This window comes from Poeciliopsis prolifica, unplaced genomic scaffold (genome assembly GCF_027474105.1).
Source record: "Poeciliopsis prolifica strain line A6 unplaced genomic scaffold, Auburn_PproV2 SCAFFOLD017, whole genome shotgun sequence".
In the NCBI taxonomy this organism is placed as follows: Eukaryota; Metazoa; Chordata; class Actinopteri; order Cyprinodontiformes; family Poeciliidae; genus Poeciliopsis; species Poeciliopsis prolifica.
The window spans coordinates 2645180-2659761 of NW_026562392.1; the positions used below are offsets into that span (position 1 = coordinate 2645180).

Sequence of the window (14582 nt, forward strand, 5' to 3'; positions counted from 1 at the left end):
CAAAAATCCTAATGATTGGATGGAGCAAAAATCCAAGTGGAATTAAAGGGAGATGTGGAAAACCTACATTCAAATGATTTAATCTTTGTCTTTGTAAGCATGGACGCTCCACATGTCATGTAACCATTTAAGGTCTGCATTTTTCTTCCTTTTTGTTCGGCGTTTAGTGCAAAGGTTAGAGATATCAGGTCAACGTCCCATGAGTGAAAGCCTGTAGCCTTTTTTTAACAGGAAAGTCAAACAAACTTTATTAAAATCTAGTCCTATTTTTAGCTGCCTGGGCAGTGGGTTATCAGATGACCTGTGGTGATGTTAAATATGGATACAAAGAGATAGAGCCAGGAAATTCAGCTGCCATCGGAGTGACCTTTGAGCCGCTTTGAGGAAATATTCAAATCCCTGGACGAGACTTCTAATTCAACGACGGCGAAGCTTAAAATACAATTGAATTCAAACAAAGATTAGGTTAAAACATCACACCAGCTGCTGTCAGTCTGGGGACTACCAGGAAATTGCTGCTTAACCAGCAGGAGTAACACGATAATTAGCTAGAGAAGAAGAGTTTAAAATAACTTGTCTCTGCTGGCGGAGAAATATAATGAAGGCCTTGGAAACGGACAACTAATAGAAAACTGTGCGTCTTCCAGTGCACCCAGGTCAACTTAACCTCCTGGATCAACTTCACAGAATCAGCCTCAAGCAGTAAATAAGGCATGAAATGTGACGATGTTTTTCACACGCGGGAGTTTGAGACAAGTCAGCCATTGCGCCCCCAGAGGATAAACGGGGGTCTCCCAGTTCTTTCCAGGAAAAATGCTAGCTCACTTGCTCCCCAAGGTGGGCACACTTCCCGCTAATTTGCTAATGTGCTAACAGTGGAGCTAATTTCTGGCTTAGCGCTGTTGCTAACTTTCAAAGCGCAGTTCCGTTGCCTCTCTTTTACCTGCAAATGACTTTATTTTAAACAAAATAGAACACTCACATAAGATAACCTGATATAAACGTACATGCAGTTAACTAAGTGTATTAGAGAACATGTAAATTAGTCAAAATTCAACTGTTGGTCTATGGGTAAAGTACCAAAGGCAGATATCATTTGAAATGAAGTTAGCACGTTAGCATAGCTTTCATTAAATACTGTGTTGGTGTAGTGCCTCGGCATTAGCATAGCTGATGTTCATGATTAGTGTTTTGATATTGTTGAAACTAACATTTTAGTTAGCAGGTGCTAACAATCATACAGTCATATTACTACTCCAAAGGTTTCTCTGGCTCATCTGACTACCTCTCTGAACAGGCAATAGGGTAGAGAGAGAAGGTAAAGACATGCAGTACATCCACTTTGAGGTCCGTAGCCTCTGCGTTTGGTTCACCTCCTCGACCAACCACATTTTTTTTCTGAACGTTTAGGGAGTTTTAAAATTTGGTTGATGCGGAGGAACTCACCAGAAGATTTTGCGAACACACGTCGCTTGAGGTTTTGACAATTTTACTTATTTTTGAAAACTGCTGAAATTGTTTGACTTTTGCAGGCAGAACAGAGTGCACATGTTATCGTAGGTACTTTGAAACTGTTACCAATATGTTTCGAATTTTCAGTTATGAAATACTAAATGCAGGATCAACTCCTGCATTTAGTAGGAGTTCAGCCTACTAAATGCACCTCCAGATTTTATTCTTTTCCAGCAGATATGCTTTTTAGGAACATCCCACCGTGCCAGAGACAGTCAATGGCACTCTCTGTCTGTGTGTGTATTTGTCCTTTGTGTGGCCACAGCCAGGCTTTTGTTCCGGCTCTGTGTGCTGTGCAGGAAGATCCAGACAGCTGAGACTCACCTAATCCACAGAGTTGCCTGATGCCATCTTCTGTCGGCTGAACTCTTTCACCCCCTCTACAGACTAGATTTCTGTTCATTATTAAAAACCGGCAACTCACACACTTTCGTATCAATAAATGAATTCAAACAGCTTTGTATTTATTTTCAGCATGAGGTTCATGCTTTTTTTTTTGCAGAGATTCTACTATTTAAAGGGGAGTTGTTGCAGCTTCCGTGTTTGGTGCAATAAACAAGCGAATAAAAGCTGTTCTGAGCTTTTGTTTGCACAGAAGAGACCAGAGGTTGACTGCTATTCAAGCTGGCCCGTCTTCTTTACCCCCGAAAGAGTTGTTGGCGTCCGTTTTAAAGAAAAGGCACCAGCCTTGAGTTAATCTACTGCATATTATTTAATGTTCATCTGCTCACCCATCTAAAGGGAGGCCCCTTTTGAGGCTACTTAATCAGATGCCTGAACCACTTTAACTGTTTTCTTTCAAAGCACAAGTTACTGAATAACTTGATTTGGATCACAAGAAAAAAATTAAAAAAAACCCGAAACTTTCCAGCATTAAGATTTCATCTTCTGATGGCTACTACCAGCAGGACAATGCACCATGTCAGAGACCTCGAATCGTCTTAATCTTGCTTTATGAACATGACTTCCACTGTCTCCAGGTCTCAATTCAATAGAGCAGATGTGTAATGTGGATATTTGCAGGAACGTGATATTTACGTCGGTGATATCTCCAGCAACTGCAATATGTCAACATGGAGAAAAACATTCTATGTTTCCAGCACCTTTTTGAGTCCATTATTGAATCTGGTACTAATGTGTTCTGAAGGCAATGAAGAGGGTTCAGAAAGTGATGAAGTGATATTCTGTCACAAAACAAGGCACAAAAACACTCAAAACACAAGAAATATCTAAGATTTGTATCTTAATGTTGTTTAAACTACTAAAAATCACTAATGTGATTGATCTTCATATTTTGCTCTTGCATGAGTTTTTTTTTGTTTCGGTTGAGAGCGAGTCAAATGGGAGTCACTGAAGTGTTTGGTGGAATAATATTTTTTGGGGTGAGGGGGCTAATATCTATTATCTTACAAAATAAAATAAGATCTTCATTTCAAATGAGCGATGGAAAAATGTTTCTGCATCCACAGAGAATCAGGAGAGTAATTCCAAGACAGACAGAGCGAGTGTGTGTGTGTGTGTGTGTGTGTGTGTGTGTGTGTGTGTGTGTGTGTGTGTGTGTGTGTGTGTGTGTGTGTGTGTGTGTGAGGGAGAAAGAATGAGAGAGTGAGTGTTGCGTTGCCGTTCCCACATGTCAAAGGTGTTGTGTACCATGCGGCCTCCACGTCCCCATCAGCCTCGGATCACGCACCGAGATCTCCTCCGATTGGCCGGCACCTCAGCACACCTATGCGGTCTATTGGTCGCCGCGATGAGCCCCGCCCCTTAACCCTCTTCGCTCCTCCCCCGTTCCATTTGAGACGATGAATGAGAAACGGGTCGAGAGGAGAAGAGCGGGCAGCATTAAAATCTGCACTCAGACATTCACGCACAGACGACAGGGCTGACCTAAAGGTGAAACCTAAAGACTGATACCTTGGGAAAATTACAAAAAAAAAACAAAACAAAAAAAAAAAAACAATCCACCATAGATGTAAGTAAGATTTTTTAAATTCCACTTAAAAAAAAAGAAGAAAGAAATATTGCATAACATTTCTTTGAATAGATTACTTTCTATTCAAGATTGCTTTCTATTTGCAACCTGCTATGCATTTTTATCCTTGTGGCAGACAGGAGGGAGAAGGATGGCCTGCTCTGGTGCTCTGTGCCAGACCCCTGCCTAAAGGGGTTGTCTGGTTGTTTTGTAACCTCTCTCTGCTTCCAGAAGAAACTAGGTGAAAGGGGAGGGAGTGAAGAACACCAGCTGATCATGCCGGTTTCACGTGCTCCCTCCCCCATGTCCTGGAAATAGCTGAATCAATAAACCTGAAAACTAAATAACCTGCACAGGATGACTGTCAGTGAGGCATTAGCCTGGTGCAAATTCTCAACACTTCTCTCTTGTTTTTGTCTTGTCAGATCTCTAGAGTGAAAGTTGAAATGGACCAAAGAGAGGTGTTGGACACCCTCTCTGATTTCCAGCCTTCTTCAATGGGTGCAGGTGACCTGCGGGCCGTGGAAGCTCTGATCTCCATGACTGAGCACTGGAAGATGAGGAACTGCAGGCCCAAACAGCCCAGACCCCTCACCCCCTCCTCAGAATGCTCGGAGGATGACGCCGGGCCCCCCTGTCCTTCTGCGATGCATGAGTCGTCTTTTGTAAGTGAACCAGTGAATGTCACATTGTTTGCTTTGTTTTCTTTGCCAGCTGTCATTTGACGGACCAACACCAATTAGCACATATCCAGAAGCAACGCCAGAAGATGTTCAAATGCTGAACACGACTCTCTGAGCATTCCAGAGAGTCGTGTTCAGCATTTTTCCAAGTATAATCATGCCTCCCCATCCCTCACACCTTCACACCTTCAGGGCCTTAATGTTCATATCTGTAAATTGAAAAATTTCTCAAGCAAAATGTAAAACAAAAAGTGTAACATGCATAACTGTGCAGTTCTGTGAATCAAGGAGAGGATTAGAGAAAGAAAGCCAAAGTGTCTCTGAAGGAAGTGGTACAGCTCAGATGGGGAGATCTGTTAACACTATTAGCGGAGCACTCCATGAATCTGGACCTTAATGGAAGGGCGGTAAGAAGAATCCAGTGTTGATAGAAACACATTAGAGGTCCCGTTTCCAGCTTGCCACAAGCCCATAAGTGACTCAGCGAAATGTTGTAAAGATTGTCTGAAACAGATAATAAAAGTTTCTTGGCCTCCAAATGTGGATAAATTATGAACAAATTATCTCTAAAGTTAAACAGGGTGGCACCAGCGTCATACTGTTGGTGTTTCATAGGGAGGGTCAGTGAAGATCGTCAAAGTTGACAGGCAGAAGGATGAAACTATTTACTGGGCCGTCCTGGAAGAAGCCGTGAAGAGATGTGTCTTTGAGGCCTGCAAATGAAGACAATGAAAACCATGCAGTAGTACTGAAAACTTAGTCCCACTCTTTGTCTTTCTTGCAGTGCATGACGCCACCCGACAGCCCACCCCACTGTGAGGCCGCCCTTTCAGGGTCACTGCCTAAGCTGCATCACTCTCCAGAGGATTCAGCCATTTCCCAGAAGTACCAGTGCACTAGCGTGATCCGCCACACTGCGGATATCCAGCACTGCTCCTGTAGCACTCATCAACCCTTGCAAGAAGTCACAGCCTCGGCGTCTCTTGTGCAGGACTCTAAAACGAATGTGGACGCCTCTAACAGCTGGACTAACAGAGACTCTGATAAGACTGTTGCAAAACAGAAAACCTCCAAAAGTGAATCAGCGCATTTTGAACCCAGCCAGATCCAGATGAGTGGGATAAAACTAGACGACAGATCAAACACGGCCCCTTCAGCTCCGGCTGGAATCACTCTCGTTTCTCGTGTACCAGTCTTCAGCCAGATCGTCCCCGTGTCCTCCACATCCACCGCGAGACCGCAAAACAGTGTCACAACCTCTTCGTCTGTTGCATTAGCAATCACGACCTCACACACTTCACAGCAGGAGCTTGGATCGCCACTGATACCAACAGGTTCCCCTCCACACATCCTGTTAGTAGAGGGTCAGGTGGTAAAAGGCCCTGTAGTGTTTCTTGTTCCCCAACCATCTGTTCCTGCCGTCTGGAACCTTCAGCAAGCACACATGACATCTGGTGGCACCAGGTTTGCCCCTATTGCCCCCGGTCCTGGGCGCGCCGCGCTGGAGCAAAGGAGCGCCGCTCTACAAAGAGAGTCTTCACGTGTGCGCAGCCATGTTTGCCCTCATGAGGAGTGCGGCAAGACTTACTTCAAGAGCTCCCATCTCAAGGCCCACATGAGGACACATACAGGTAAGAGACGAAAAATCTCAAGAAGTGCCATCTTGCTGATGATTCAAGAACAGTGAAAGTCAAATCCCCTCTTGTCTTTGTCCCAACAGGTGAGAAACCCTTCAAATGCAAGTGGGAGGGCTGCGAGAGGCGATTTGCTCGTTCGGATGAACTTTCCCGCCATCGTCGAACACACACCGGAGAGAAAAGGTTTACGTGTCCCATGTGCCTCAGCCGCTTCATGCGCAGCGACCACCTGGCTAAACACGCTCGACGACACTTTGTGGCGAGAAAGAAATCCTTCTGGGCATTAGGGATCAGCCCCTCTGCAGACCTCTCTGCATCCATTGCTGTTAAAGTCTCCTCTACAAACACTCTCGTGAGACACTAATTGCTGAAAGGCCAAAGACTGCGAAAACAAACAAAAACTTATTGAGGCTGAATTTGCAGATATTTATGTTTTTCCAGTTAAAAAGTGCAACAGAGGTTAAGCACCGCTGTGTGTATGGAGGAGAGGAATCAAACTCTCTTCCATGAACTTTTTTTCCTGCAACTTTTTGTTTTTCTGTCAATCTTTTTTTTTTATTTGACCAAAGTGTTTGTGCCTTATAAAATGTATTATTTTTAAACAATGTTTGTGCAATGTTTAGTTTTTGTTAGGAACACAGTACTACAAGGCAAACTTTGCAACAACATTGAGGTAAAGGGTTTGCATGTTTCTGAGGTAATGATAATAGTTTGTCCTGTAGCCAGTAGGGAAGGTTGCTGGTTCAAACCCTGCTCCATTTGTCTCACATGTTGTTTATTTGGGCAAGATACTTCTCCCGTCTTGCCTGCCAGTGGTGGTCAGGGCCCAGAGACACCGATGCATGACAGCCCTGCTTTTGAGAAAAATTCAAAACCCAGTAACACGCAGCCACATCAATGAGCTGTTTATTAATGTTCATTTTTACAAGCTACAGCAGCAACTTAACAGAAGGCAAGTGCCTTACCAGTTTTATTCTTAGACACAGATTTGAGAGACAGCTTTACAGATGTGACACATGCAATGCAAGCAGCCTTGCATTGTCAAAAACTCTGGCAATATTCTTGCACCACATATGTCTGGTATAAATAAGAGCTTGTGAAGTTTACAGAATTACAAATGTACTGTTTTGTTACTGAAATATCCCTTTCTGGTGCAGCTGATTCCTTATCCATCAACACTTACTCTGTTCCATCTGCAGCACATGCTGTCTAATACTCTGGCTCTATGATAACCTGCTGGCCCTTTTCGGAAAGCCGCTCTGCACTTTGGCAAAACACAAACACACCAGCTAACTGGTCATCACTTAAAACTTTTGCTTCCGAACCTCACCGGGCCGAAACAGTCTGTTTTCTGCAAGGAGCAGATGCCGCTGCGACGCCAAAGATAACTGAAAATACTATGTTTTGAATGAGCCCATGGGGAGTTAAGCTCGTCATATATAATAAATTATGCAAGACAATAAAAATGATAAATACAAGTGTAATAAGAAATTATTTCAGAGCAATGTTTCAATCACTCATATGCTTTACTGAGACTGGCAACACTAGCAGAAGTAGTAAATACATCAGTTAAATATATAATCACAACAATTCTACATATACCTAATTCAGTAAACTGCAATTCGACAAGATGCTAATAACATGAAATACTTGAGTAATTCTGAAATTATTCTGCTACGTACTAACTGACATGTACTGTTTGATTTTCAGGGTGTAATGTCATCAGAGTGAGGATAAGGTTAGATCTACCCGGTCCCAGGGCTTTTACACATATCTGCACAACTGGCTTAATGAGTTTGTCAAGGTGAAGGACAATAGCAGCGTAAACCAGTAGGAGAACCCAAAAGCCTTCCTGGTCGGCAGGTTGCTAAGCTGGAACAGACAGAGCCGCTTCTGTTTGCCAAGAGCCGAGGAAATATGGGATCCAGGAGAAGTTCTTCATCGTAGTCTCACTGGTTACACCAGCATCCTGCATTTCTACCCTAGAGAAGGAAGCAACAAACATGTAAAGAAAAAATAAAAATAACTGATTCCTTCTGAATGCAGAAAAAAAAACATCAGAAAGATTCTCACCAGTCTCTTGAGGATATCACATAGTGGACAGGGGGCGGTGTTGAGTCAGTGGAAGGGAACAGAGGCTGACCCAGAGTGTAGGCTCCGGCTTGTGGAAACAGCAGCCAGTCCCCCGTGTTGAGCTCAGGTAGTAGGCAGTGGTCCACTACTTGGTCCAGGTCGTCCCCAGAGGGACCCCACAAGCTGCTGCTGAACACTGGGAGGTCCAGAGACACATTCTGTCCACAAGGCATCAAACAGAATTGTTAAACCATTGGAAATCAAAGGAAGAGATCAGATTTGTCCGGAATGTTGAGACTCACCTTATGAACAGATGGCGTTGCAATCACTGTTTCTGAGAGCTTGCTTGAAAATGATCCATACACTCCCTCGTTCATGTAATACTGGAACTCTGGCTCTTCATTGGGAGACAGCTCACCTGTTCAAGAAGGTAGAGTTTATTTAATACTTCAAAATATACAGTCTAAAAGGTGACCGAAAGCTTTAATTAATCCCATAAACACATGAATTAAATTATTCATCTTAAACACAAAGCATCGTTCCACCTACTTTGTTTCTGGTCCTGGCAGTCACGAGCCATCACTGCTTTGGAAATGATGTTAACAGCAAGAGTGAATGCAGTGGACACAAAGAAGCTTCCGGGTTCTGCAATAATGGAGACTCCAGTGGAAGATGGGAAGTAAAGGTCCACCATGGACATGACAGCACAGTTAATCTAAAAAAACAAAAACATGACAGAAAGTTAGGAACTGTAAATCTAAGCGTAACCAAATACCAAGTACAGCTGACCATTTCCAGCTGAGTCTCAGAGCCACTGAATCCGCCTCCAATGTCCAAGATGTTCATGCTGAAACCGACCTCCTCCTGCAGGAGACAAAAGAAAAACATTACCTGTTTTACATGTCTCTGGAACTGAAACTAAAACCAGTTCACTTTTAAATTTACAGTACTTACACCCATGTCAAAGATACAGCGGGCATCAGAGATTGCATGACTGTAAACCTGGTCATCATCACATGTGCTGAAAATGTGAGACCTGAAAGGGAGAAGACGCCCCTCACAGTCGCACAAAGTCCACTTTTATTCGGTTTACTGCAGAATATTATTTTTTGAGGGATGAATGGCTGCTGTTGAATCACTTCAGTGTGTTTGTTCAGGATGATTTTCAGTGCGTCTCACCTGACTCCCACAACTTGCACACCGAGCTCCTTCGCGCTCTCCAGCAGGCGCCTGCAGTCTTTGAGGGAGCAGCCGAACGTCATGCCCATCTCGTCGTCTGGGTTACAGGCCTCGGTGGACACCTGCAGCAGCAGCCTGGGTCGATGCACGGCAGAAAGAGCAGCGGTTACTGATGTGGTAAATTCACTCGACAATTTGGTCAAAATCTCCAGCTTCTTTCACAGTAGGTACAGAAATAACATCGGATGTCCGTGTTCAAGGTGGCGCAATTACATTCTGAACTACTGTCAGGTGTTTTAACACCAGAACCAAACTGGATTCTTGTACTTACCCTGGTTAGCGCTCTGCTAAAGAGATAATTAGCATGAACTACAGGAAGTCTATTGCTACTCCGACTAGACACAATACCCCAGTGATCACAACTACACAGTTTTCAAATGACAAATAGTCCAAATAGTTATTTCCATAAAGTTGTTTTAGGACCATTTAAAGTACAATATAATCACATTCCTAAAATAATGTCCAGTGTATTTTTTTCCTAAATCATCTTTAGCAAGAAAAGATTTGGAAAAATCGTGATTTTTTATTTTTTTTTAAAAACCAAAACCAGTTTTGGCATAAAATAAAGAAAAACAAAAACATGACTTAGGCCATTGTCAATATTGTAAAATAATGTTCTAATAATGCGAATTCAGCCTTCCAAAGATTAATAAACTTTAAGTTTGTACTGAACACTTAACATGGAAACTGGAAAAAAAATTAAATATCAAAAATAAAACAACAACATAATATAATGAATAATAAAAAAAAACATACACAACCAAAATTAAAGATAAAATGGATTACTAGGTCTCTGTAAATAAGATATCAATGTAACATAACATAACATAATGTAATACCAAAACTGGGGACTGAAATCATCCACAAATTCTGAACACAGCACATCTAGTTCCTGATCAAAGTGCATCAGTCCACTGACTGGAAACACATACTGCACTGACTTACTTGGCATTAGGGTGGCAGCGAGAAATCTTGCGCAGCTCCGCTTCGTTATCACACACAAGGAGGTCGATGCCATTTTTAGCCGTGTATTTTATGTGGGAGACTTGCTTGCAAACACCGCTGTAGATGATGTCTTCGGAGGGAATCCCGTGGCTCTGCACAAGCTCAAGTTCAGACTGGAATTCAAAAGCAGGCCTGTGTTACATTAGCAGAGAAGGAAGCAATGCAGGCATCTTGATGCTCTGCTACAATGAAACACTTCACGCCCATCGTGACAAACTGATAGACAGCAAAACTCCTACAAGGTGTGAGCATTACCTTGTTGGAGCACGTGAACCCGGAGCCCAGGGCAGCGAGAACCTCAATCACTGCCGGGCTGCTGTTGCATTTGACAGCATAGTAAGGACGAATTTGGGGCATGTGAGTTCGCCAGCGAATGTGCTGCCTCATGATCACTCCCAGGTCAGCGACAAAGAAAGCACTCTTCTCAGACTGCAAAGAGAGAGAGCAGAAATATGAATGAGATTAAGATGTACCAACGAGGCCTGTCGCAATAATAAATCAATTAAATTGCATGATAAGTGAGGTATTATCACACTCAATCATTTCCATTGGCGTGATTTATCGTTTTCTCTTTTTACCAAAAGGTCTTCAGTCTGTTTGCTTTGCTCGCAAATGGCCATTTTGTTTAAGGACGGTTTTGTTTACACAGAGTTCATTAGTCATTTTATTTGCTCTTTCTGTTGTTTTTGTTCATTTATTTTGGATTTTTTAAATAACTTAACAGTTCCAGCGTTAGACTTTCACTAGAATTTAAAGCTTATTGATCTTCAAGAATATTTTCTTGCATTATTATGCCACTGTCATTACATTAATTGCAAACTGTCTCAAAACAACAATATTAACGTTTATCCCAATAATCTCTGGAACAGTTATCATTCCAGCAAAATTTGTTATGGTGGCAGGCCAAGCACCAGGCAGCTCACGTTCACTTTGGTAAGTTTGGAAACGGTAACCAACGGACTATAACACAGTTTCGGCCCTGAATCGAGCAAAAACTTTCCAAAGCCATGTTCAGTGAAGGTGGAGAGCGCTCACCAGTGTTTGTTCTTCAATGTGATTATTAATCACATCACTTAGGGTGGTGCCTCCATCCAGTAAGCTGACAGAATACTGCGGTTCATCTGTGATGCCTTTCATCCTCTGGATCTTTCTCTTCTGATCCGACAGGCATAAAGAATGGAGCTGGTCAAGAGTGGTTTTCAGTGGCTGCACGTCGAGCCCCTGGGGTCCTAGATTTACACAGCAAACTGTGGAGGGAAACAAAGTCAAAATCTGCTGGGAATGTTTCAAAACATCAATGCAACATAAAGCTCTATTAGTAACTTCATTAATGATTCATTTTCCCCCTTTATTACTGGTATTTGTTTCCCTTTATTGTTATTATTACTTTTCTTCTACAATATCAACAGAAAAGACAGTGCAGTATAGGTATAACAAATGCCTGTACTGGATTTTTAGGCTATTAAAATAAATTTCATTATCTATGAATCCATTAAAAAACTTAAACAACTGACTGATCTTTCAAAAGCCTGAAAGATTTTGGCCGATAATAATTGTTTTTCTTGAAAAGTTGCCAAATATTGCGATAAAGTTGCACGTTGGTGATTATTGTTAACTGTGACCTGTAATGACAATTTTATAGTCTGTCCAGTACATTTTTAAACAGAAAATATTACATTAGAAGTTACTGCTGACACAAGCCAACTTGTACTTCATTGTCTTTGTAGCAAAATATTAAAGAAGAAAAGGGAATATTTAAATGTAATTAGGAAGTCTGTAGCTGGGGAAAAAAAACAACAAAAAAACGTGCAATTGATTTTTTTTGCAACAAAAAGCCAAAAATACATCTAGGAGGTTTGAATCTAAATATAGCCATTCTGCAATTTATGTGGGACAGTTTTTAGATACAGAAACTGAACAGAAGTAGCCTTCCAACTGAGATACACTGCGTAAAACAACAACAAAAAAAAAGGTAGGTGACAATGCTATTTGTGTATGCTCTGATAAGAGGCATCAATGTACCAACATGGAAGAGTCCAGTGAGGAACTCGTCCGCTATCAGCTAGGATCCCAAGGCGGCTCAGCGTTGAAGTCAAACGGCTCTCTGTAAAGAGCTGCCCCTAGATCCTCTGGGTAGTTGTTGTACACCTGCAGAGAACCAGACGAGGACAGAGAGGAAGACAAAACAATTACTGACCAAGTTAACAGACAAAAAAAACACAGCAAGTAGTACCCCAATAATGGTTTTCCTTTTAGATAAAATATGACTCATATGCCTTAATTACTAAACTAGTGTAGCTAGTTTAGTAATTAAGACATTGCTAAATTAAATAACTCATTAATAGTTGATTTGGTTGACAAATCAACTATCACTTTTTTTTAGTAAAAAAAAAATATATTATATATATATATATATATATATATATATATATATATATATATATATATATAATATATATATATATATATATATATATATATATATATATATATATATATATATATATATATATATATATATATATATGTACAGGCTAAGTACTTGATATAGGCTATGCATGCGTATAATCCTACAATTACTAATTTTCATATGAAACCATAAACTTGCACATTAATATACCTTTAAACACACAAATATAAATGGGATAGCTACAATCACATTATGAACTTAAAACTATATAACTCCTCATCCACCAAACACTATTAAGTCACCTAATACGACACTGATTCATTAGTAATTTCTCCCTTTGCTTATTATTACTGTGTCATTTATCGGGCATTCGCATGAAGCCACCTTCAAGGCAGTCATTTGAACGTTTTCATAAAATTTGAGTCAAGCTACAACCATCACTCGATTTATATCCGTCACGTTAACAGCGTGTTTAGACATTCACATAAGCAAAAATATCCGTCCCGCTTAATTTAGCAAACAGCAAGCGAAGGCTAGCAAGGAGCTAACAGTGGCACTAGCTAACGCTACTTACGCTGGTTGAAGACCCAAAACTGGGACAAGAACGCTTTTTCCTTTTTGGCGGAATTTTTAAAGCGTGTTGGGTTTACTGACAGAGAAAGCTGCAGCTGCCATAGAAACAATGAGAGTTGCGTATTTTAGTTGCTGGCACCACTCATTTATTGAAACTGTTTGAACGAAGGCGACGGAAGTGACCGACACTCGGGGAGCGTAAAGCTTGAAGTACAAAATTAACGAACATCCGGTAATTTGACAAAATAAAAGCGATATCAAAATAGTTTCAAGATATCCGGACAACCGGTATGGAGACTGTTTAATTAGTAGTCGCGTTCATTCCAATAACATTAATAACAAAAATAATAATAGTGAAATAGAGAGACTTACGTATAAAGAACGTGATTAATTTCAAATGATCAAATTTAAACCAATATGGAAAGTGGTGGAAAATATCCTAGCAATTAAAAACAAACTTTTTCGGTGTAAATTAATTTAGGACAAAAAATATTTTAAGTTCTCATTCATAGTACTATTTGAACACAATAAGCATGGCAAACTGTGGAACCAAGCTACCCCCAGGTTCTGAAAAAATAATTTCAAAACATTCAAAGAATTAGAATTTTCCATCTAATTCCTTACAAATCGCTCTTCATGAGATGCAAGAAGGATGTGAGATTGACTAGACTTTCAGTGAACTGGTACCACTTAGTGCTTCACACTGCCATGCAGCTGGCTGAAAGAAGGCAACTGCATTTTCACTAAGCTACAAAAACAAATTTGGCTGTATGAAAATATTTCCAGTAGCACAAACAAAATGCATTTAATACATTTTAATAACTTCAACAATAAATAAGCGGATTATTTTAGCATGGGTGGCAATAATTGTTGCCTTTTTGTTTGTCAGAAAAACATTTAAAAGAGCAAAGCTCTAATACATTTAATGTTTGAGATGGTACTGCGACAAAGTGAAATTGCATTTTTTACTTAAGCTGTCCTATTAACAAGTCTTCTTTAGATTGTTCAATTGTTCTAACTTGATATTTTCATCATACAATACATCATACAATACAATATACACATCAGGCTTTTTTCTTTGCTGCACTGCAGGACACAACAAGCAATCTCCTGGAAGAAGCTACTGCTGTTAGAATTGAATTTAACTTTAATATCATCAGTTGAAGTTGAATTAATTTTTTAAATTTCCTTTTTATTGTGTAATGCATCTGTTATGATCCGACCCATCTGGCAAACATTTGATGATCAGCACTTTTTATAATTACCTGTGCTATGTCTTCTTCGCATTTTCCATGGCTGTTCAGTGAGGACCAAATGTTGTCCAGTAAAGTTTGTAGAATATTTCTGCCTATTATAAATCAATCAAAATCTTCCTGATCCCATAATCAGATATTACATTCATTTTTTTCCCTCTTAAAGCTCAAGCTGAGACAGGACTTTCTTGTCCCACAGCCTCAGTTGCTATGACTTTGAGTTGT

General features: G+C 40.7%; 2 protein-coding genes across 5 annotated transcripts; one reads left to right on the forward strand and one right to left on the reverse strand.

The window, feature by feature from the left end:
* The first annotated feature begins 3305 nt into the window (after nt 1-3305).
* Nucleotides 3306-6711, forward strand: LOC129367562 (Krueppel-like factor 10). Of its 2 annotated transcripts, none has more exons than XM_055042101.1 (4): nt 3306-3405; nt 3910-4149; nt 4952-5798; nt 5888-6711. In XM_055042101.1, exons 1-4 carry the CDS (start codon nt 3319-3321, stop codon nt 6166-6168), a joined length of 1455 nt encoding a protein of 484 aa, XP_054898076.1. In that variant the 5' UTR covers nt 3306-3318; the 3' UTR covers nt 6169-6711. The 2 variants fall into 2 exon arrangements, with proteins under 2 accessions (XP_054898076.1, XP_054898078.1); XM_055042103.1 differs by having other exon boundaries at nt 3334-3484.
* On the reverse strand, nt 6695-14582 carry LOC129367563 (antizyme inhibitor 1-like). Of its 3 annotated transcripts, none has more exons than XM_055042106.1 (12): nt 14370-14582; nt 12144-12269; nt 11157-11368; nt 10377-10550; nt 10062-10234; nt 9057-9191; nt 8832-8913; nt 8667-8741; nt 8427-8592; nt 8180-8295; nt 7878-8095; nt 6695-7786 (listed from the first exon to the last, which is right to left on the reverse strand). In XM_055042106.1, exons 3-12 carry the CDS (start codon nt 11256-11258, stop codon nt 7672-7674), a joined length of 1356 nt encoding a protein of 451 aa, XP_054898081.1. In that variant the 5' UTR covers nt 11259-11368; nt 12144-12269; nt 14370-14582; the 3' UTR covers nt 6695-7671. The 3 variants fall into 3 exon arrangements, with proteins under 3 accessions (XP_054898081.1, XP_054898080.1, XP_054898079.1); XM_055042105.1 differs by lacking the exon at nt 14370-14582 and adding an exon at nt 13106-13297 and having other exon boundaries at nt 12148-12269; XM_055042104.1 differs by lacking the exon at nt 14370-14582 and adding an exon at nt 13106-13297.